This window comes from Carcharhinus amblyrhynchos, chromosome 34 (assembly GCF_965287045.1).
Source record: "Carcharhinus amblyrhynchos chromosome 34, sCarAmb.v2.hapA, whole genome shotgun sequence".
Taxonomy (NCBI): domain Eukaryota; kingdom Metazoa; phylum Chordata; class Chondrichthyes; order Carcharhiniformes; family Carcharhinidae; genus Carcharhinus; species Carcharhinus amblyrhynchos.
The window spans coordinates 10,903,798-10,928,119 of NC_137357.1; the positions used below are offsets into that span (position 1 = coordinate 10,903,798).

Here is a 24,322-nt window from a genome sequence, read left to right on the forward strand (position 1 = left end):
GTAATTGAGAGAACCTTGTTCACAGGTGTTGTGGAATTTGTCTTCAGGTGGGTTAAAGCAAAAAATTCACCAGAGTCTTGGCTGGAGCTCATCTGAGATACTATGTTTAGTCTTGAGCACCAATCTTGAGAAAGAAATACTGGCCTTGGATTCACCAAAATCATCCTCATGCTTGAAGGGTCAAATTATGAGGACAAGTTGCACAAATTTATTCCCTGTTCCTTTCAGTTTCCATAGTTGAGGGATATTCAAATGAGTGTGTCTAAAGGATTATAATTAACTTATCAGTTGACACACAGAAATTCTTTCCCCTGGAGGGGAATCCAGAACAAGAGGACATACTGTTAAAATCAGAGCAGTGAAATTTGGAACCACATCTGCAGATGTAGCACTGAAGTTTAAGAAACATTACCCATTGTAACCATAAATTATCATTTAAAAAAAAGCAGATGGACTTTTAACATGTGACCTGACTTTGGTCACTGCTATTTTAAGGCAGAATTTAATGCATTTATTTCTAATCGCTCAAGAGCACAAGTTAATTAGCAAAGAGCATCACAGAAACACATTAAGATGCCGATATTACCACAGCAATTTCTAACCCCTTCCCTCTGCAGATTGTAATTGAGCTCCAGCTCACTGTTATATTCTCAACTCCACAAAATGCATAACAGTCATCCTCTGTTTTAAAAAAGAAAATGTACAAAAAAGGGATGTACAAATTAACTCAGTAAGAAGTCTCACAACATCAGGTTAAAGTCCAACAGATTTATTTGGTAGCAAAAGCCACTAGCTTTCGCAGCACTTGCTACTCCTTCGTCAGGTGAGTGGGAGTTCTGTTCACCAACAGGGCATATAAAGGCACAAACTCAATTTACAAAATAATGGTTGGAATGCAAGTTTTTACAGGTAATCAAGTCTCAAAGGCACAGACAATTGAGAGTGGAAAGACAGAGAGCATTAAGCACAGCTTAAAGAGATGTGTATTATCTCCAGACAGGAGATTTTGAGATCGTGAGATTTCTCACTCACTGTCCAGTCTGGAGACAATACACATCTTTTTAAATTGTGCTCAACGCTCTCTCCACTCACATTGTCCGTACCTTTGCGATTTGATTACCCATAAAGACTCACATTCCAACCACTATTTTGTAAATTGAGTTTGAGTCTTGAGATTCCCTGTTTGTGAACAGAACTCCCACTCACCTGACGAAGGAGCAGCAAGTGCTCCGAAAGCTAGTGGCTTTTGCTACCAAATAAACCTCTTGGACTTTAACCTGGTGTTGTGAGACTTCTTACTGAGTTTACCCCAGTCCAACACTGGCATCTCCACATCAAATTAACTCACACAGGAGACTGTGGACAGTGCAGCCTTCTCACAACACCATTCCACCCGGCACATGCGCGCGCGCGCGCGCACACACACACACACACACACACACACTCAAGTGATTGCTTTTAAAGAGAATGCAAAATACAGGAATCCTAAGTGACAAGTTATCAATCTCCTCTAATTTTGAAGCAATCTAGGATCCAAGCACTTGTGTATTTATCGCAGTTAATATTTGTAATCTTGCCCAATTAGGGATTATTAAACATTAACTTGCCACTGCAAGTTTTGATTTGCCCACCTGGCACTGATGTTGTACACCCGTTTTGTTTTGTTTTAAACACAGTATGACTGTTGTGAGACACTGCTGAATTGGGTGGAGTGCTGAATGCACAGTGAACTGGAGCACAATTAAAACCTGCAGGAAGGTAAGTAGTTTGAAATTGCTCTTGGTCAGACTAGCAGGTGAACACCTCATTTTAATGAATCCTCTCATAACTTGTGCTCTGAAACTATTTGACTTAAACGATACTGTCTGAAAACGCAAGTTCAACCAAGCACTACTGCTCACAGCCAGCTGCAATCTGGATCCAGCTCTGCCTCAACTGATGCTGCTGATATTAAAATCAAAACCATTTTCTGAGGTTCTGTGCCTTGCTGCTCATAACGATGATGGTCTGTCTATCCTCCGTGTGAAAGACTTCGCAATGAGAGAAATTCCCTGACTAAGAAGAATGGAGCAGGTTTTGCAAGAGCCATGTTTCCTTGACAAGACTTGGTTGTTTTTCAAATCCTGCTTCTCAGGTGGGAATGTTATTGTGTACTGCTGTTTGAATAATGCTGCTTCTCTTTTCTTTGCTTGTTGCATATCTGTGGCAGAAGCACAGGCTGTGTTGTTCATGTTAAGTTGGAAAGAATCTCAATGTGTAAAATAAGCTGGTAAGCTTGAAATACACGTGACTAAATGGGTAGCATCTCACATGACTTCCATTCTTCCTGCCAACCCTGGATTTAATCTGTGATATGCACCATCGAGGTATAATCTTTGACTTACATTCCATGTTCTAGTCCCAAGGCTCCGGGGTCTGACAGCCTTGGTGAAGTGGCAACACTATTGTCTCTGAGCTAAAAGTTCGAGAGTTCAAGTTCCATTCCAGACACTTGAGCACACATCATGACTGACACATCAGTGTGGGACTGAGCAAGTGCTGCATTGTTGAAGGTGCCAACCTTCAGAGGAGACCTTAAATGTAGGCCTTGTCTGCCCTCTTAGAGAAGCATAGAAAGAACCCATGGCACTATTTCAATAACGGTCAAAGACGTGTGCACGAGCATCTTAGCCAATATTTACATCTCAACTAATACCACAAATAACTGATTATCTTCTTTTCATTCCGGCTTGGGAAAACTTGCTGTGTTAAAAATTCCTACAATATAACAATTTACCTTTAAGTAATTAATTGGTTGTTAAGTGAGGAGTGTGAAAGGCACGATGTAAATTCTGGTCTTTCCTTTATTCTCTGTACATATGCTTGCAAACTTTTATGTCCTGCCCATCAGCAGTTTGTTTGCACGTGGATGCCTGCAGATTGTTCCTGTTTTTGGATTGTCCTGAGATTCTCATGCTAATGCTTTCTCCACATGTCATCTCAGTCACAAGTTGTCCATTAGCTAGTAGACTTCTGTCTGCTTGGCACTGCAGTCACTCATGGCAAGTGTTAAGATTCAAACTCCTCCTTCTTATGGATCACAAAGTACTTTGAATAAACACAAGACACTTCCAAGGATACAGATACCAAGGGTAAGGGATCAGCTCAGCCCAGCCCAGATCACAGTGTGATTTTAGGCTTCAAGACCTCCCTCTTAAGCTGTCTGAGGATGGCTGAAAAACATGCTGCTTTATGCACCATCGAAGAATATGAGGAACAAGAGGCACAGCCCATACAGTCCTTTGAGCCTGTTCTGCCATTCAATAGGACAATGGCTGATGCTGAAATTCAACTCATTTTACCTCCATCAATAGCTACTTATGTCATTGATCAGATTTTTTTCATAAACCGAGCCCTAAATTCTTCAAGTGCGATCTCGTCATATAGCTCAGAGATAACTCTACATATGTTTATTATTCTATCCCCTAAATAGCTCATGCTGACGCCATTATTGCCACCTTTCTTATCAGAAGACAAGTTGTACATACCTCTCACAACACTTCAAAAATATTCTGCTTGGCTTGAAAAACCTGCTGCTCCAAGATGTGATGTGGATGTGCCAGCGTTGGACTGGGGTAAACACAGTAAAAAGTCTGACAACACCAGGTTTAAGTCCAACCGATTTATTTCATAGTACACTCACTAGCTTTCGGGTTAATCCCTTCGTCAGGTGAACGGAGAGCGCCTGGAGAAAACCCATGCTGACAAAGGGAGAACGTGCAGACTCTGCACAGTGACCCAAGCTGGGAATCAAATCCTGGCGCTGTGAGGCGGCGCTGTGCTACCATGCTGCCCATAACTCACCTCCTGGACACTGCTCAGTGTTAGCCTTGTGATAGCAGGTGGTGTATCCCGAGCATGACTGCAGTTTGACACAGTCAGAATTAGCCCTTCACACATGACAATATAAAAAGGTCCATCAAGTGTTACATCTGCATAGCTGGCAATTGTATGATACCATGCCAAGAGTTGACAGATCACAGCAATCAATCTCTCCCAGTCAACAGACAGACTCAGAAATGACATGAATGCTAGTTTGTTTTGGGAGTTTCAGCTTCAAAGTCACCTGTTCCTCTCAAGTACTGCATCAAATGGACATGTATGGCGTTCAACCCCAGGGTTAAGGCTCCTCTACTGCTATGAATTTCGTGTTCTTAAATTGCTGCTGGTAGTGGGCAGATTATCACTTATTGCTGCTTTCTCCATATACAACATCAATGAGTGCAGTACTTTTGAAGCAAATCGGAACAAGTTTCACCAGTATTTTCGTCAATTATCAGTTCACTTTTACTGAGTTGCAATGAGTTACTGGCTGAATCAAAATCCTGGAGCTCCCTTCTGAACATCAGATGGATTGCAGTGCTTTAAGAGGGCAGCTCACAACCACCATCTCAAGGGCAACAAGGGATGAGCAAAAAATGCTGGCCTTGCTCACGTCCCACAAAATACCAAGAAGAAAAATAATCTCTGCTTTTCTTCTTCACTTGCTTACTGAAACTTCTCTCATAACACCAGCTGACCAGGAACTACCATCAACAATACTCAACATCAGGGCACCCAAACCTATTGAAGCAAATGCAGTAGCATTTTCTTGCCTCACACAAATGTTTTCAGAGTTGGGAACCTTGAACTTCAACTGGTAAATGCTCCATTTAACTCTTCCCTCCCATTCTGCTGCAGATGGCAGGAACACAACATAGTCACACTCTGTTTCAGATCTATACCCTTCTGTTAAGGTAGCAGATCTCTTCCTACTTGCTTCAGTATCCTGCGGCTCAAAGAATTCCTGACGAGACATGAAATAAAATGACTGTACAGGGCCATCTGCCTGGGTTGCAATCACAGGCCTTTCATCTAAATCTGAAATAATTCAGTGTGAACAGATCAAATGCTTCTGCCTCAGTACTCACCAATATTGGAGTGCTTCAACAGCCGACAAATTCGAGCTTCTCTCTCCAACTTCTGATGATCTGCAAGAGAATAAAGACAAATAAATCAAAAGGAAACGGTGGTGAAAGACTCAGCAATAAATCGATTGATCAGAAACTGGTCTGATTTTTAGGCACAAGAATGGTTAAGAAAATCTGATGTGGATATGTCAGCGTTGGACTGGGGTAAACACAGTAAAAAGTCTGACAACACCAGGTTTAAGTCCAACCGATTTATTTGATAGTAAACTCACAAGCTTTCGGAGTTTGTTCCTTCGTCAGGCCATTCACCTGACGAAGGGACAAACCCCGAAAGCTTGTGAGTTTACTATCAAATAAATCAGTTGGACTTAAACCTGGTGTTGTCAGACTTTTTACTGAGAAAATCTGCTCAGAGATATCAGAATGAAGTCCCAGAACTTTAAAAAAAGACTGCAATCATAAATAGATGAAACAAAGATAAAATATTGGGTCACTCATAGTGCAGGAAAAGCCAAATTAGCTCTTGGGGTCGTGATATTATTCTGGAAACAATTCTGAGTTCAAATCGAACACTCTGATTCAAAACAGTAACCAAGTCTCCTGTTCTTCCAATTACTTTGAGCCTGCTGTGTCTTTCCAGTACTGTCTCTTCCCAAAGTTCAGACGCTTGAAGGGTGAGGGGACGGAGCGCTCGTGAAGTTTCTGAACTGAATCAACTGATTTTCCAGGAAAGTTCTTACTACCTCCCCTGACCACACTGCTCCCATCTTACCTTCCTCCTGTGATCAGGGGAATTTGAGATAGGGATTGTGGATCTGTTTGTGTGTTTGAGTGTCTTTGTTAGTTCAAGAATGCAAGACCCTGGTGGGGTCGCAAACATGAATTCAACGCTGTGGCCCACCCCTTCAAGGGTTCCAAGATGCACTTGAAGAAGTGGCTGGCCTCAACTGTAATGGAAATAAATGATCATCTGAACTTATCCTGAGCAATGCAGTCTGGCCATACAAGTCACCATGCAGGCTTCCAAACTTGCTGACTTCTCCATCTCTCAGCCATTGACTGCCAGCCAAGAACACCCTGAAAGAAATTAGACAAGTGCATTCCTCCGCAGTGCAGATTGGGCAGGAAGGCAGAACTGCTCTTGAAACTGCAAAATGCTTTGCAGTGAGAGCTGGACCTGTTTCTGGCTGGAGTGGCAATCACAACTGGTCGTGTGGATGATTCATCAGAGGCAATGTTGTCTCTCAGAGTAGTTTTAATAAGCTAAAGACAGATTTTCCATGTTTTTCTCCTTATAATTGGCTGGGGTTTTTATCTGATATTTCATCTCTCTCAGGAAATCCCAAGGCTTTTGGGTTGGCTGTCATGGAGATTTGTTGTGGTGCTCAAGACAGTGTAGCTGCGAGGGCACATCGCGTGACTGAGAGGTTCTTTCCTGCCCATCATTATTTGGATTCATTTAATTGGAGAGAAGAGCATGTCTCTGCAATCAGGAGGGCAAATATTGCACCCTCCTTCCTTTAGCTAATTCCAAGACATATGACACAAAAACCCCTGAAAATGATAGCAAAGACAAGCATCTCATTATGCCAATCTTAACAACTAGCTTTATGCAAATGTAGCACTGTAATACATAGCTTTTCAAAATGATCACAAAACAATGCTTCATAATTCTCTTCACAACTCAGGATAAAAATATGCAAAAAAAAAGTAAAATCTCAAAGGCCACTGATTGAAAAAAAGGATCATTCTGAAATTAAGCTCAGGGAGCACTGGAGACTTGCAAGCCAATTCTTAGAGCTAAGTCAAGTGAAAGATGACATATGAAATGTCATATGTGTATCCCAATTGGTAAATCATAAACCCAAGACAAGGAATGGTAAAGGCGCAGAGCAAGCAGGTGGCTGCATTGGGCCTTTGGATAAGCAACATGAGGGACCACCAACACAATGCCAGAACATGAAAATAATAAACTTTCTTTGACCGCCGAGGCATTAGACCATCAATGAATTGTTATTGTGGAATCAGATGTAACACTAATTTGCACAAGTCTTCCAGCCGTGAAATTAATAAGCTGTTTTTGGGTGTAGGTTGAGGGATAAATATTGGCCAGCTCATCTGGAGAACTCTGTGGTTTTATTTAAACCAGAGATCAGGACAAATATGTCAACATTCTTCAATTGTGTCGGCAGGGGCTTGGTTTAAATATGTTCAAACATGTGAATCTTAGCAGTGACTCAGCACTGACGAGTCAACCTTATATCATGTGAAGGAATCCTGGGGGCCTTATGCCCACTACCTTATGACTCAAGGGTCAGAATCTTATTACCACAGCCAAACTGACATTATCGTCATTAGGAGTTTTTGAAACTCTCCAAGAAAGTACCGGGCATTAGCAGCACCCACTGTGAGACCAAGTGCTTTTCACAAGGGAGAAATCATCAGAATGGTTTGCTGGTAAGCTGCAGGGAGAAGGGAGAGTGGAATAGAATGAAAGGCAGAGAATGAGCAAATGAGTGGAAATTCCTCTAGTAATTCAGCACTTGATGTCAAGGTCAGCTCCTCAGATCAATTCTCAGGAATTGCTGCACTACCAGATTTCAATGGAGATGCTAAATCAAAGCTCTGCCTGCCTGTTCAGGTGAAAAGGAGTCGATGCTGTGGGATATTAAAAGATCTGAGCTGAAGAGTAAGAGATTAGACAAGGTGCCTTATTAAAGGGCGCTGGCATCGAGGAGACCAGAACGAAAGCAACACCAGCACTCAATGCACAGCTGAAGAACGGATGGTCTATAAATGTGAGTCACCTCTGAATGACTCAATTTCTCATTTTAGTGACAGCCTGATAACAGGTCGATTGGATTTATTTTGACAGATATGCTTCGACTGGTAATTTGAGGACCTGCTGTGGTCCTATCACTGAAACTTGGCTCATCTCTTTCAAATGTCCTTGAATTTGCTCTGCACTTCCAAGATATCCCTCTTGTTGCACTCTGTCCGAGACATCCTGCACCTCACGTAGCCACTGCAATCCTACAATTCAGGGCGAGATCTCGCTACATTCTGCTTGAAAATCACTGCTGTCAAGCAACTTAACATCCAAGGTTTGTCACACTCCAACTCCCTGATCTCAGCTATTATCAGCCTCCCCATCACAAAGGCTGTGTTCTCCACCTCCATAACATCACCCATCTTCATCCCTACTTTTGTCAGCCCCTTTGATGTGAAGAGCTTTATCTGTGTCATTTGAATATTTGTTGCTGGAAGTGACAATGGTTCTTCCTCACTCGAAGTTTCAATTAAAAGGTCTGCTGCCCATATCTCATCCAGCACCTATCAGCCCTCTTCTTGCTGGTTGACACTAGCTCTTGTGGAGTTCGCACGTTCTCCCTGTGTCTGGGTGGGGTTTCCTCAGGGTGCTCCAGTTTTCTCCCACAGTCCACAGATGTAAAGGCTACGTGGATTAGCCATGGTAAACGTATGAGATTATAGAGATGAGTTGAGTGTGGGGAAGATGTTATTTTAGAGAGTTGGTGAAGCCTTCATGGGCAGAATAGCCTCCTTCTGCACTGGAGGGATTGGAGTCGTAGAGGTCTACAGCACGGAAATAAGCTCTTCAGCTCAAATTGTCAATGCCATCAGTTTTTATCATTCAGCCAAAACCCAACTGCCTGCATTTAACCCATATCCCTCTATACCAATCTTACTCATGTAACCGTCTAAACACTTTTTAAAAGACTACATTGTACTCGTCCCTACTCTTACCACTGACAGTTTGTTCCAGATGAGCAAATTGCCCCTCTATACGCTCTAGTTTTAGACTCCCCTCCCTTTGGGAAAAGATGTTGACTATCTACCTTATCTATGTCTCTTATTATTTTATAGACTTCTTTAAGATTACCCTGAAGTCTCATATACCCTCGGGAAAAAGTCCCAGTCTATCCAACCTCTCTCTGTAACTCAAACCATCAAAATCTGGTAGCAAACTAATAAATCTTTTCTGCACTCTTTCTAGGTTAATAATATCCTATCTATAATAGGGTGACCAGAACTGTACACAGTATTCCAACTGTGGCCTTATCAATGTCTTGTACAACTTCAACAAGACATCCCAGCTTCTGTATTCAGTGTTCTGACCGATGAAACCAAGCATGCCAAATGCTTTCTTCACCACTCTGTCCACTTGTGACTCCACTTTCAAGAAGCTATGAACCTGTATCCTTCGATCTCTTTGTTCTATAACTCTCCCCAACACCCTACCACGAACTGAATAAGTTCTGCCCTGGTTCGATCTACCAAAATACATCACCTCGCATTTATCTAAATTAACCTCCATCTGCCATTCATCAGCCCACTGGCCCAATTGATCAAGATCCCACTGCAATCCTAGATAACCTTCTTCGCTGTCCACTATGCAATCATGGTGTCATCTGCAAACTCAATATGCACGCCTCTTCAATTCCCATCCAAATCATTAATATAAATGATTTTGATTTATTATTTAATACGTGACAATAATAACATATAGTGAAAACTATCGTTTCTTGTGCACTTTCAGACAAAATATACCCTTCATAGAGAAGGAAACAAGAGAGTGCAGAATGTAATGTTACAGTCATAGCTGGGATGTAGAGAAAGATCAACTTAATGCAAGGTAAATCCATTTAAAAGTCTGATAGCGGCAGGGAAGAAGCTGTTCTTGAGTCGGTTGGTTCTTGATCTTTTGTATCTGTGAGGCAGGGAGGAAGTGGTCAAGCGAGGGAACCATGGTGCACTAAGGAAGTTGAATCTCTGGTGAAGAGGAAGAAGGAGGCTTATGTAAAGGTGAGACATGAAGGCTCAGTTACAGCACTGGAGAGTTACAGATTAGCCAGGAAGGAGCTAAAGAGAGAGTTAAGAAGAGCTAGAAGAGGACATGAGAAGACTGGCAGGTAGGATCAAGGAGAACTCTAAAGCTTTCTATCGGTATGTCAGGAATAAAAGATTGATTAGGGCAAGATTAGGGCCAGTCAGGGACAGTAGTGGGAAGTTGTGCGTGGAGCCTGAAGAGATAAGTGAAGCACTAAATGAATATTTTTCGTCAGTATTCACGCAGGAAAAAGTCAATGTAGACGAGGAGAATACTGAGATAGAGGCTTTTAGACTGGACAGGATTGAGGTCCATAAGGAGGCGGTGTTAGCAATTCTTGAGAGTATGAAAATAGATAAGTCCCCTGGGCCGGATGGGATTTACCCTAAGATTCTCTGGGAGGCTAGGGAGGAGATTGCAGAGCCCTTGGCTTTGATCTTCATGTCGTCATTGGCTACAGGTATAGTGTCAGGAGACTGGAGGATAGCAAATGTTGTCCCCTTATTGAAGAAAGGGAGTAGACACCATCCTGGGAATTATAGACCGGTGAGTCTTACTTCTGTGGCGGGCAAAGTTTTGGAAAGAATTATAAAAGATAGGATTTATAATCACCTTGAGAGAAATAATTTGATCCGGGATAGTCAACACAGTTTTGTGAAGAGTAGGTCGTGCCTCACAAACCTTTGAGTTCTTTGAGAAGGTGACCAAAGAGGTAGGTAAGGGTAAAGCAGTGACGTGATGTATATGGATTTTAGCGAAGCGTTTGATAAGGGTCCCCAGGGTAGGCTACTGCAGAAAATATGGATGCATGGGATTGAGTGTGATTTAGCGGTTTGGATCAGGAATTGGCTAGCTGATAGAAGACAGAGGGTGGTGGTTAATGGGAAATATTCAACCTGGAGTTCACTTACTAGTGGTGTACCGCAGGGATCTGTTTTGGGCCACTCTGTTTGTCATTTTTATACATGACCTTGATGAGGGTGTAGAAGGATGGGTTAGTAAATTTGCAGACGACACTAAAGTCTGAGGAGTTGTAGACAGTGAGGATGGACGTTACAGTTTGCAGAGGGACATAGATAAGCTGCAGAGCTGGGCTGAGCAGTGGCAAATGGAGTTCAATGCGGATAAGTGTGAGATGATTCACTTTGGAAAGAGTAACAGGAGTACAGAATATAGGGCTAATGCAAGGACTCTTGGTAGTGTCGACGAGCAGAGACATCTCGGTGTACATGTGCATAGATCCTTGAAAGTTGGCACCCAGGTTGAGAAGATTGTTAAGAAGGCGTACAGCGTGTTAGCTTTTATTGGTAGAGGGTTTGAATTTCGGAGCCGTGAGATCATGTTGCAACTGTACAAAACTCTGGTGCAGCCGCACTTGGAGTATTGCGTGCAGTTCTGGTCGCTGCATTATAAGAAAGATGTGGAAGCATTGGAAAGGGTGCAGAGGAGGTTTACCAGGATGTTGCCTGGTATGGTGGGAAGGTCTTATGAGGAAAGGCTGAGGGACTTGAGGTTGTTTTCATTAAAGAGAAGGTTAAGAGGTGACCTAATTGAGGCATACAAGATGATCAGAGGATTAGATAGGGTGGACAGTGTGAGCCTTTTTCCTCGGATGGTGATGGTTAACACAAGGGGACGTAGCTTTAAATTGCAGGGTGATAATTATAGGACAGATGTCAGAGGTAGGTTCTTTACTCCGAAGGTAGTATGGGCGTGGAATGCCCTGCCTGCAGCAGTTGTGGACTCACCAACTTTAAGGGCGTTCAAATGGTCAGTGGATAGGCATATGGATAACGTTGGAATAGTTTAGGTTAGAGGGTCATTAGATTCATTCCACTGGTCGGCGCAACATCGAGGGCCGAAGGGCCTGTACTGCGCTGTAATGTTCGATGTTCTATCTTTTTCCCAAAGGAAGAAGGTGGAAGAGAGAATGTCCGGGGTGTGTGGGATCCTCAATTATGCTGGCTGCTTTGCTGAGGCATCAGGAAGCGTAGACAAAGTCAATGGATGGGAGGCTGGTTTGCATGATAGATTGGGCTACATTCATGACCTTGTATAATTTCTTGTGTCTTGGGCAGAGCAGGAACCATACCAAGCTGTGATACAGCCAAACAGAATGCTTTCTATGGTGCCTCTGTAAAAGTTGGTGAGAGTCGTAGCTGACATGCCAAATTTCCGTAGTCTTCTGAGAAAGTAAAGGTGTTGGTGGGCTTTCATAACTGTAGTGTCGGCATGGAGGGACCAGGACAGGTTGCTGGTGAGCTGGACACCTAAAAACTTGAAGCTCTCGACCTTTCTACTTTGTTCCCATTGACGTAGACAGGGACACGTTCTCCTTTACGCTTCCTGAAGTCGATGACAATCTCCCTCGCTTTGTTGATATTGAAGGAAAGATTATTATTGCCACATCAGTTCACTGGATTGTCTATCTCTTTCCTGTACTCTGTCTTGTCATTGTTTGAGATCCGACCCACTATGGTGCTGTCATCAGTAAATTTAAAAATCGAATTGGAGGGGAATTTGGCCGCACAGTCATAGGTGTATAAGACATATTGTAGGGGGCTGAGAACACAGCCTTGTGGGGCACTGTTGTTGAGGATTATTGTGGAGGTGTTGTTGCCTATCCTTGCTGATTGTCATCTGTGAGTGAGGAAGTTCAAATTCCAGTCGCAGAAGGAGATGCTGAGGCCCAGGCCACGGAGTTTGGAGATGAGTTTTGTGGGACTAATAGTATTGAAGGCTGATCTGTAGTCAATAAACGGGAGTCTGACCTAAGTGTCCTTGTTATCTCGGTGTTCCAGAGTTAAGTACAGCGCCAGCAGGATGGCGTCTGCTACGGACCTGTTGTGGCAATAGGCAAACTGTCATAGATCCGATAATCTGGGAGGCTGGAACTGATCTGTGTCATAACTAACCTTTCAAAGCACTTCATAATGACAGATGTCAGAGCCACCGGCTGACAGTCATTAAGACACATTGCTTCGTTTTTCTTAGGTACTGGAACAATGGTCATCTTCTTGAAACACATAGGGATCTCAGACTGTTGTAAAGAGAGGTTGAAGATGTCTATAAATACCCCACCAACTGATCCACGCAGGATGTGAGTGCACATCTGGGTACCCTATCCGGCCAGTTGCTTTCTGTGGGTTGACCTCCAAGAAAGCTGCTCTAACATCTACAATGGTGACTCCAGATACAGGTTCATTCAGGGCTTCCAGAGTGGAGGGCATGCTCTCGCTGACTTCTTGCTCAAAACGGGCAGAGAATGCAGTGAGCTCATCAGGGAGAGGTGCGTTGGAACCGCTAATTTTACATCTTGTAGCCTGTTTTGTCTTGTACATCTTGCCATAGTCAGCGGGGGTTGGTGTGGCTAGCCTGGGACTCTAGCTTGGTCCGGTACTGTCTTTTGGCATCTTTGATGGATATCTTTAGATCGTATCTGGCATTATTGTTTAGGTCAGTGGTCAGTGTCACCTGACTTGAACGCCTCAGTCGTGGCCTTCAGCAAGTCGTGGATATCCCTGACAAGTGACAAACAACAGAGAACCCAGCACCAATCCCTGAGGGACACCGCTGGTTACAGGCCTCCAATTTGAAAAACAACCCTCTACAACCACCCTTTTGCTTCTGTCATCAAGCCAATATTGTATCCAACTGGCTACCTCATCCTGGATCCGTGAGATTCAATCTTATGCAACAACCTACCATGTGGTACCTTGTCAAAGGCCTTGCTAAAGTCCTTACAAAAGTCCTTGTAGACAATGTCAACTGCACTACCCTCATCTAACTTTAGGTTACCCCTTCAAAAAACTCAAATTTGAGAGATTCTATGAATGCTATAGTTCTACAATGCTGCAAATGTAAAATACTGTTTTCTTTTCTTTTACTCCCTTTATGGCCTCATCCCTCTCTGCAATCACTCTTCAGCCCCTTTATCAGTGGTGTTTGTTTGAATGTGGTGTCAACAGGCTATTTTCATAGTTTATCTGTTGCAGTTTTTTTTCTGCATACGTCTATAGCTCCTTGAAGCAACCCTACATTGGCTGTCCCCTGAAGGAACACATTAGAAGCCCCAGCCCCACTCACCTTTTTCTTGGCAGCTGTCCCCTCTCTCTGCTCTCCCCAGCAATGCTGAGCCTTTTCTAGCACATGTGAACACCTGCTGGGAAATTGGTCAGCCAGTGTAAAATCATGTTTCGGGGGAGGAGTGTGGGCAGTAGCGCATTTTGCATCCACTTTCAGGTCTACCAAGTATACGCACAGACAAAAAGTTCCAGCCCATGCCACTCCTATGTTACAACAGTGCCTAGAATTCAAAAGTATTGCTTTTGAAATTTCCACTGATCACCAAGAGGCGACATAAAAGCAACTGTTTCTTTTCAAACATGAACCTTTCATAAACTACTGCATTGAACAACAAGCTCCGACAGTAAAGGAAAGGGTACTCTCAGATAAGGTAGCCAGGAGTTCTAGTGAAACACCACAGATTCTGTTTCTCTCTCCACAGACTGTATTCTAGTATAATTCACTGCTGCTTCTCTTCGAGCAATGACCACCTTGAAGTTCTACCTTTCTCTCCATCAGGAGTTTGCTTCATCTGCTCTAACTTGTTGACCTTCCTTGCTTCCTATTTTCCAGCTTGTCTTGATCAGGTATCATGGGAATTCCATCCTTTGCAGCTCCAATGATTCTGCATGGATTCTAAAGAATTTCCACCTTCATGGTTCAAATCCACCACCATTACAAATATGTCATCATGTGTTCAGCATTCCTCGAGTTGTTTTTCTCATGTATTCTGATGGAACAACACAGATGTGAAACATAAACTACTGCTCTCACCACAGATTCCACCAGACCCGAGTATTCTCGGCATTTTTAAGTTTCAAATTTCCAAAATGTGTGCTGTTTTGGTTATATCCAAATCCCCTTTGTTTAGTTTTGTTCAATTACTTCAGGACTTGTGTACATAAACTAGATCAACATGCTATGCAGTACTGAGAAGTGCTACATTATCAGAAGGTCACCTTTCAGAGCAGATGTTAAACAAGGGCCCATCAGAGGAATGGAGAGGGTGAAAATTGTTTATAGAAGCTGAAGAGGATTCGAGAAATAGGGAACCTTGATCACATACTGATGTTCCGTGGCTATAACAAGGGAGTGCTGCACTGTGAGAGAGGTGCTAGCTTTCAGAGCTCAATAACCTCACTATCTACTGATCAAACCAATGTACTGAACTCACTGAAGCAACCTGACCGTCTTCAGCCAACAATCTCAAAATAGATAAGCTGATATCTGTTGAAGGGATCTTGCTGTGTGCAAACCCAAGTAATATTTCAAAAATCATCTGATAACCGCGAAATGCTTTGAGACATCCCTTTGAACAACTCATGGTTTTCTTTAGATTTCACATTCATGTTCCCTTATCCCATATACTTACCTTACTGAAGTTCAGGTCTCAACATCACAAGAGGGTGCTTGGAAGAACTTTCTTTTTACTTGTTTGCAAATGTGTCATGATAGTGCGTGGTTTAAGCAAAGAATTTCACAAGTTTAAAGAAAAACGCTGCATCATAACAAAATCAGTTCTATGAGAAATGTTTTTACCATTTTTTAAAAACGCAAATGTTTTGAACACTACATCAACTTTTTTTCTAGCCCCCCGTGAGTTGATGCATCACTGCAGCTCATGATGATGGGAAGCTAAACATTCTTAAATCACCTCACTGCATTCTCTCTGAATAAAATACTGTCCCAAAAGGTTAAGATATGCACAGCATGGTTTCAGTTGCCCATCTTTTTCATGATTTGCATGAGCTCCGGTTCAAACACATTAGCTGCTGATGAAAGGGATGGGACTCTACTTCATGCCAAAAAGCACTCATGACCACAAGAGTCTCATGTGCTTGTGTTGAAGATTCCTAAAGGACTTCCTTATTCAATCCTGCATCTTCAGTCCCTCTTGAAAAACCAAGCATTTTGATTCTGCCAGTGGATCTCGATTCTAGTTGAACCAAGTGGCGCATTGGTAACTGGCCTCAACACAGCAATGACCCGCACTTCAAGAATTAATGAGCCACTGAGCTGCATTTACAAATCCTAGTGCATTGGGAATAAACAAAGCCATCATTTAAGGGGGAGCTGGATGAAGAAGAGGGAGAAAGGTACAAGGTGATACACTCGGGTTAGAAGGTGGGAGGATGCTCATTTGGAGCCTAAACACTGGTATGCATGTGGCTGAATGACCTAGAGTCATAGAAACCCTATGGTGTACAAAGAGGCCATGGCCCGAGTCTGCACCAACCACAATCCCACCTAGGCCCTAACCCAATATCCCTACATATTTACCCGCTAATCCCTCTGAACTACGCACCTCAGGACACTAAGGCGCAATTTTTTTTAGCATGGCCAATCAATCTCACCTGCACATCTTTGGACTGTGGGAGGAAACCGGAGCAACCAGAGGAAACCCACACAGACACAAGGAGAATGTGCAAACTCCACACAGGTGCCAAGCTGGGTATCAAACCCAGGTCCCTGGAGCTGTGAAGCAGCAGTGCTAACCACTGTGCTACCATGCCACTCACCTGTTTCTATGTTGTATATATTATATGTTTGTGTAGTCTGAGCCCTCCCAGGTAATGGTTGCATGAACCTAGACTGCCTTCTTAGCGAGACACACTTTCTCACAAGAGCAGCGGAGCTCTCTCTGGTGCCCTGGTCTTTATTTGTCCCCAACATATCATTCATCATTGGGGTACGCCATGTGTAAAGTGGTTCCTGCATTTTGCTGCATCACAACAGGAGCCACATTGCTGAACTAATTCTTTAACTATGGAGTACTATGAAAGTTATGAATGTAAGTTTTTATTTACTGCTCCTCTGAGGTATCCGATTTATGTGGCAAACTGAAGTCAAAACAAGTTTTCACGTGAAAGGCTCCGAATTGTCAGAATCCATGTGTCATTTTTGGCAGTGACTTCTGGTCAGCAATTCAATCGTTGTGTGAGAGTGCAGCAGCAATACCAATCCTGTTCTTGACATGAAGTCAATTCATACACACTTAACAGCAAACAAGAGCAAAAACCTGGGCGAGTTTTTCCTCTGGTTAGGAAAAGGGACATGGAGATCAGCTGAGCAGGTTCAACAAGAAAGAAAGCACAAGGGGCTCAAAGAACGAACCACGAAGCAGCAACTAAATCTTTCGGGGAGCATCAATATTGGCTTGTCTGTAACTGTACATTCTATCCTCAGGGCAAAAATAGAACAGTGTGAAATGTCTATTCTCAGAACTAAATGTATGTGACGTCATGCACATTTGACGTAAATCCCTTGACTCCCCATTACTCTTTTGAGCCAAAAAAAGTTGACTGATTTCTCTTGTGTTGTATTTGTTGCGAAGTTACTGTTTGAAAGTTCCACCATTTGTGGGTCAAACAAAGTAAGCCAAACAACCGAAAAAAATGCAACATGCCCCCTTGACAAATTGACTGCCATCGCTCAAGGAACAACAAAGGAAGGAATGGAAAACAAAAACACTTCATGGAATTCAAGTTGATCTGTCACCGAACAGCTCAGGATTCAATTGGAATGGCTTATGCCCGAATTGTCAGGAAGAAAATCAGGTGAAAACTTGTTTGCAGATGTGAATTCAGAGGGCAGAATCAGATGGTGATCCCTGTCCCTTTCCACCTGTCCAAAGAAAAACCTGCCTGACCTCCTCCCTCTCAGCATTGTGGACATTCCTACACCACACAGACTGCAACAGTTCAAGAAGATGGTTCGCCGCCACCACCTTCTCAAAGGTAATTAAATATGGGCAATGAATGCTGGTCTCACCAGCAATGCCCACTTCACACAAAAGAATAAAAATATTTCCTGCTATTGGGTCGAGGCTGGTCACATTGAAATGAAGCAATTCCCATTTTTATTCATAATCTGTTGGAGACAAAATGGGGAGACCTACAAAACCTAAAATGACAGCCAGGTTATTTTCTGACACATTTCACCTCAAGGTTAATTGACACATCACATTTAAGTCTAAATTAATCATAGTTCAGGAAAAAAATACAAAGAATCGCGAGCATTAAGCTTCACTGTGTAAAGATCCCACATGAGGTAAACAAAATGGATAACTGGATAATTTCACAACTGCTGCTCACAAAACTGGGCTCCAGCTCCAGGAGAACAAGCAGTTGTTCCCCATTCAACAGAATCTTCTGACCTGCAAGCTGAGAATGGGTCAGTCGCACGTATCAGGCCCCATTCTCATTCTTGCCCATCATCCGCATGCCAAGATAGTGACCAATCAAGAATGCAAAACAAATTTGCTTCCCACATCACTGTGGCTCTTACCCATCCTAAAGATATTGAGGTCAACTGCAATGCAGCCCATTACTGCCAAAGTTGAAAGTGCAGGCCAGAAAGGAATATGGTTGTATTTGCCTCAGTACCATGCCCAACAGCATACCGACTGCTCTGCATTCTCTGCAATCCCGATCTTCATAAGAGCAACATTGATAATTGTTGCTCATTTTGGGAAAAATGAAATGATTTTGACTAATTGGTTGAAAAAAACTCCAAAGTTGCCTTGATACTGTAACATTAAATCTGTTTCGAGTTAATTCACCCCACAATCACATCGGTCATTGTCGATGTAATTAATTCTCTGACTGTGGGAGCACTGACGAGTTCAGACAATTCAATTTTGTTGACTTCTGTGGCTGTTGTTTCTAACCCTTCTGTCAATTTTTTTGTTGAAATTTTTTCAGTACTGGGGCAGATACCCTCTCCATTTCAGGCAAACTTGACCAAGCAATGTAACTTGCAGATATAAAACAGCTTTAGTCAAGTGAAACACCTCACTGCAGCACAAATAAACAAAACCTGACACCAAACCATGTAAGGAGATGCAAAGACAAAGGTAGGTCTCAAAGAATGAGAGAATGTTAATTCTTCATGGCTTTCCCATTCTTTACCTCTCTTATCTCTTCCAGGCCTAACACTGGGAATTTTGGGCTCATCTAATTTTTGTCTCTTGAACATGCCTGACTTCAACTTCTCCACTACTGGTGGCTGTGTCTTCAGCTACCATGGCTCTGAAGTCTGGAATGCCTTTCCCCGAATTGCTCTCATCTTTGGCTCCTCCTTTGAGATGCTCCTTAAAAAATACTCTCCTGATGAGGCTCAGTGTCAAACTCTGTTCAACAACACTCCCATGTACCCTGGGACATTTTAATAATGGCAGTATATAATTACAAGTCAGGAACATATGAGTCAGCCATTTGGCCCCTCAAGCCTGCCTCATTATTTAACTGCATCACAGCTGATGTTCAATCTCAAAGTTCAATCTCAATCTCAGCATACATTTTTTCTGCATGGAGGTCAGTCACCAGTGGAGTGCCCCAGGGATCTGTTCTGGGACCCTTGCTGTTTGCCATTTTCATAAATGACCTAGATGAGGAAGTGGAGGGATGGGTTAGTAAGTTTGCCAATGACACGAAGGTCGGTGGTGTTGTGGATGGTCTGGAAGGACGTCAGAAGTTGCAGCAGAACATAAATAGGATGCAGGACTGGGCGGAGAAGTGGCAGATGGACTTCAACGCAGATAAATGTGTAGTCGTCCATTTTGGCAGGACCAACGGGATGAACGAGTACACTATCAGGGGCAGGAGTCTTAGTAGTGTTGAAGAGCAGAAGGATCTTGGGGTCCAGGTCCACAGGGCTCTTAAATCAGCCTCGCAGGTGGAGGATGTGGTCAAGAAGGCGTATGGTGTACTGGCCTTCATTAATCAAGGGATTGAGTTTAGGAGTCGGGAGGTAATGCTGCAACTTTATAAGACCCTTGTCAGGCCTCGCTTGGAGTACTGTGCGCAGTTCTGGTTGCCCCACTATAGGAAGGATGTAGAAGCTATTGAAAGGGTACAGAGGAGATTTACAAGGATGTTGCCTGGATTGGGAGGCATGCCTTATGAAGATAGGTTGAGGGAGCTGGGACTCTTCTCCCTGGAGAGACGAAGGTTGAGAGGTGACCTGATAGAGGTTTATAAAATGTTGAGAGGAATAGATAGGGTGGATTCTCAGAGGCTATTTCCCTGGGTTGAAGTGGTCGCTACGAGAGGACACAGATCTAAGGTGCGGGGAGGCAAGTACAGAAGTGATGTTAGGGGTAAGATTTTCACTCAGAGGGTGGTGAGTGAATGGAATCGGCTGCCGTCAGTGGTGGTGGAGGCGAACTCGCTGGGGTCTTTTAAAAGACTTCTGGATGAGTATATGGGATTTAGTGGGATTGGAGGTTATAGATAGGTCTATGGATTGGTAGGTGTTGACGTGATCGGCACAACTCGTGGGCCAAAGGGCCTGTTTGTGCTGTAGTGTTCTATGTTCTAAATCTAAACCATCTTCCCACACTATTCCATATCCCTTATGTCACTGGTGTCCAAAAATCTACTGATCTCTGCTTTGAACATACTCAATGGCTGAGCTTCCACAGCCTCTGAGGAGTAAAATTCCAGAGATTCGCCATCCTCTGATTGAAGAACTTTCTCATCCTGGTCCTAAATAGCAAACCTCTTACTCCGAGACTGTTGGTGTTGTCGTAAGGTGTTCTGTGACAACAAACCTTGGAACACATGAACCTGGCACCAAATATTACTTGTTCTCATTAAGAGGACACACATTTTAATCTTCTTGTGTGTTTATTTATTTATTTTGTTATTTATGAGTGTCACAAGTAGGCTTACATTAACACTGCAATGAAGTTACTGTGAAAATTCCCCTGTCGCCACATTCCGGCACCTGTTCGGGGACACTGAGGGAGAATTTAGCATGACCAATGCACCTAGCCAGCACATCTTTCGGACTGTGGGACCAAACTGGAGCATCCGGAGGAAACCCACGCACATACAGGGAGAACATGGTGATTAGTGGAGTGCCCCAGGGGTCGGTGCTGGGGCCTCAGCTATTTACCATTTATACAGATGATCTGGAGGAGGGAACCGAGTGTAGGGTGTCGAAATTTGCTGATGACACCAAGATTGGTGGAACGGCAAATTGTGCGGAGGGTGTGGAGAGTCTGCAGAAGGATCTAGATAGGCTGGGCGAATGGGCCAGGAGATGGCAAATGGAATTTAATGTTGGCAAGTGCGAGGTGGTCCACTTCGGTAGGAATAATGGTAGGAAGGATTATTACTTACGTGGCGAAAAACTGCAGCAGGCGACGGTGCAGAGGGACCTCGGGGTCCTTGTGCATGAGTCGCAAAAACCCAGCTTGCAGGTGCAGCAGGTGGTCAGGAAGGCTAATGGGATGCTGGCCTTCATAGCGAGGGGGATTGAATATAAAAGTAGGGAGGTCTTGCTGCGGCTGTATAGGGCATTGGTGAGGCCGCAGCTGGAGTACTGTGTGCAGTTTTGGGCGCCGTACTTACGCAAGGATATTTTGGCCTTGGAGGGAGTGCAGAGGAGGTTTACTAGGCTGATGCCGGAGTTGACGGGGTTGAGCTATGAGGAGAGGCTGAATAAATTAGGCTTGTACTCGTTAGAGTTTAGAAGAATGAGGGGAGATCTCATTGAGACGTATAAGATGATGAATGGGATGGATAGGATAGAGGTGGAGAGACTCTTCCCGCTCAGAAAGGACAGTCGGACTCGGGGGCACAGCCTCAAGATAAAGTGGGGGCGGTTTAGAACGGAGTTGAGGAGGAACTTCTTCACTCAAAGGGTGGTGAACCTCTGGAATTCTCTGCCCGTTGAAGTGGTGGAGGCTACCTCGCTAAATATTTTTAAGACGCGGGTTGATGGGTTTTTGATAAGAGAGGGGATTAAGGGTTATGGGGAGAGGGCGGGAATGTGGAACTGAGCCACAACAGATCAGCCATGATCTTATTGAATGGCGGGGCGGGCTCGAGGGGCTAGATGGCCTACTCCTGCTCCTATTTCTTATGTTCTTATGTAGAACATGCAGACTCCACACACACAATGTCCCAAACCAGGAATCAAACCTGGGTCCCTGACACTGTGAGTCAGCAATGCTGACCACTGTGCCACCGTTCGTGTTCACGAACAGAGATGGATGAGCATTACAGAATCTGCTTTCTGGGTGTTGGCTTCGGTAGCTGCTGATTTACTGCCCCATTGAGGTTATAACTCAGATTTTGCAGTGCAATAACCCGATGTACCAGCACTCCTTGTTGATAAAACAAGAATAAATAGTAATAGGAGAAAGAGATTCATAATGGAGTTGGAAAAATCATCCACAATACCCAAAGGTCGAGGAATCTGAACCAGTGACTCAAAAGGTGAAGGGATTTAGCTTCTGATAATTTCTCTTCCACATTTCACTGTCATCTAAATGATTGCTGCCTGCAGGAAGTATCAGTCAGAACTATTTTTATACTTCCTCAGAGTCACTGGTGCAGCAGCATCAGGGGAAGTGGGGAGAGGAGGCAATGATGAAACAACAAGCTATCAACAAAAACATCTGGGTCTCCAAACATGAGTGCTGTCATGTTGTGAAGGTAGAGAACGATCCAAAGGCTACAGGCACTGCTCCTGAATGGTGGGGCCCAAGAGCGTCCTTCATTTCTCTGGGGACAGTAAGTTGTTTTATTTAATCTATTCAGGGGATGTGGGCATCGCTGACCGCGTCAGCATTTTATCGCCCATTACTCATTACCCTTGAACTGAGTGGTTCGCTCAGTCATTTCAAAGGGCATTTAAGAGTCAACCACATTGCTGTGGTTCTGGAGTCATATGGCACCAGACCAGACCCAGGTGGCAGATTTCCTTCCCTGAAGGACATCAGTGAACCAGGTGAGCTCATGGGAATGCATTCTTGAAAATCAGGCTCTGACTTCAGTGAGGAAGAGTGGGTAAACAGGCTTGGAGGGAGGCTGTAGCCCACATTCTTTTAATGAGAGATAAATTTGATTTTTGATTTGATTTATTATTGTCACATGTATTAACATACAGTAAAAAATATTACTTCTTGCGCGCTCTACAGACAAGACATACTGTTCATAGAGAAGGAAAGGACAGAGCGCAGAATGTAGTGTAACAGTCATAGCTCAGATGTAGAGAAACATCAACTTAATGCAACAAAGTCGATTCAAAAGAGTGGCAGCAGGGAAGAAGCTGTTCTTGAGTCGGTTGGTTCATGACCTCAGACTTTTGTATCTTACTGTTCAAGTGTCAGGGAGACGACAGAGATTGAGAGACTGGTCCTATGTACCAAATGGCACAGCCGACCCAGTTACCAAACCATAACATTGGCTGAGGACAGGTGCCAAAAGGGCATCAAAAGTCAGACAAGATGAAAAGCACTGATTGGAAATAAAATGGACACAGTTTGAATTGAAAAGCTCAATCAGTGGCACAACACACTGCGTGACCAGACTCCCACACACTCTCAATTCATCAGGGCTTCATCACAACTGAAAAACAGCCGGAATTTCATTTCAAGCAGAATTTAATTAACCTTTATAGGCTGATTACACATATGCCAACAACACTGTATAATATCATTTGCAACATGAAAGTTTTGCACAGGTTTTTGGGGCGAACTGAATTTGTCAGTTCCACCAATTCACTGGACATCCTTTCCATGAAATTAAATTCTGCTGCATTCCTTTGATTATCATTTCCACTGAGGTTGAGAACAAAGCTTTCCAAGAATGGAGCAATGCCTCTGACTCAGAATTAATTGGTTCATTGAGAGAGCGCATGTACTGTTGGGGGAAATTGCCCGTTCAACCACATTGCTTAGCTTTGCACCTTCCTCCTCCAAAACTTAATCCCCTCTTTGTAACTTTGGATGAATTGCAATTTGAAAGGTTCCTCAGCATGATTCCTCACTTGGAGTATTGACATAGAAGCAAGTGTAAATTCACCCCCTCACCTCCTTTCACATTCTTCAAAATGCATGTATTTAATCAGGGTTTTCCAGCATATTGGTGACATATCCTCTAATCATCCAAATGTTGAGATAAATTGATCAGAAATACAATTGTTGATGCAGAAAGAAACCTAGACCCTTTCAATTTTGGCCTCTTGGTCACCTCTCATTGTAAATGACCTTTGTTATCTCAGCCCTGGACTTCCCTCTTCAATATCTAACTTTGATCATGTGTTTGGTTACCTGTCCTGATACCTCCTTTGGCTCAGTCACAAATGTTTGTCAGATAATGCACATGTGAAACTGTGTGTTTCACCACAGCGCAATATAAATGAAATTTCATGTTATGTCAAATCAAATTACATCTTCATCTGACAAGCCTGCCAACGAAGGATAAGAGCCTGTGCCTGTTTGGCTGATGATAAATTAAGCATTCAGATGAAGCCACTCTTGCAGGTCATTCCTTGTTCACTGCATTGTGGACTTCATCTCTACACACCCAGGGATTGAGAGCTCGTCGCTCTTGCACTGCAAAATTTGTGGCACCACAGCGCACAAGGGACAAGAGTGATAGATCCACATGCTTGATTCCCTACGTAGAATTGTCTAATTCATTGTCAAGAGCTGACCTGCTCT

At 43.4% G+C, this 24,322-nt stretch overlaps 1 protein-coding gene across 50 annotated transcripts in view; it reads right to left on the reverse strand.

Annotated features, from left to right (window-relative positions):
* LOC145361429 (calcium/calmodulin-dependent protein kinase type II subunit beta) overlaps positions 1-24,322 on the reverse strand; it is a 268,939-nt gene that overhangs the window by 161,056 nt on the left and 83,561 nt on the right. For all 50 annotated transcript variants that reach the window (XM_080217228.1, XM_080217224.1, XM_080217219.1 and 47 more), the window contains exon 3: positions 4,950-5,009. In XM_080217228.1, coding sequence (XP_080073354.1) covers positions 4,950-5,009 — 60 coding nt within the window. The remainder of the gene's footprint in view (positions 1-4,949; positions 5,010-24,322) is intronic.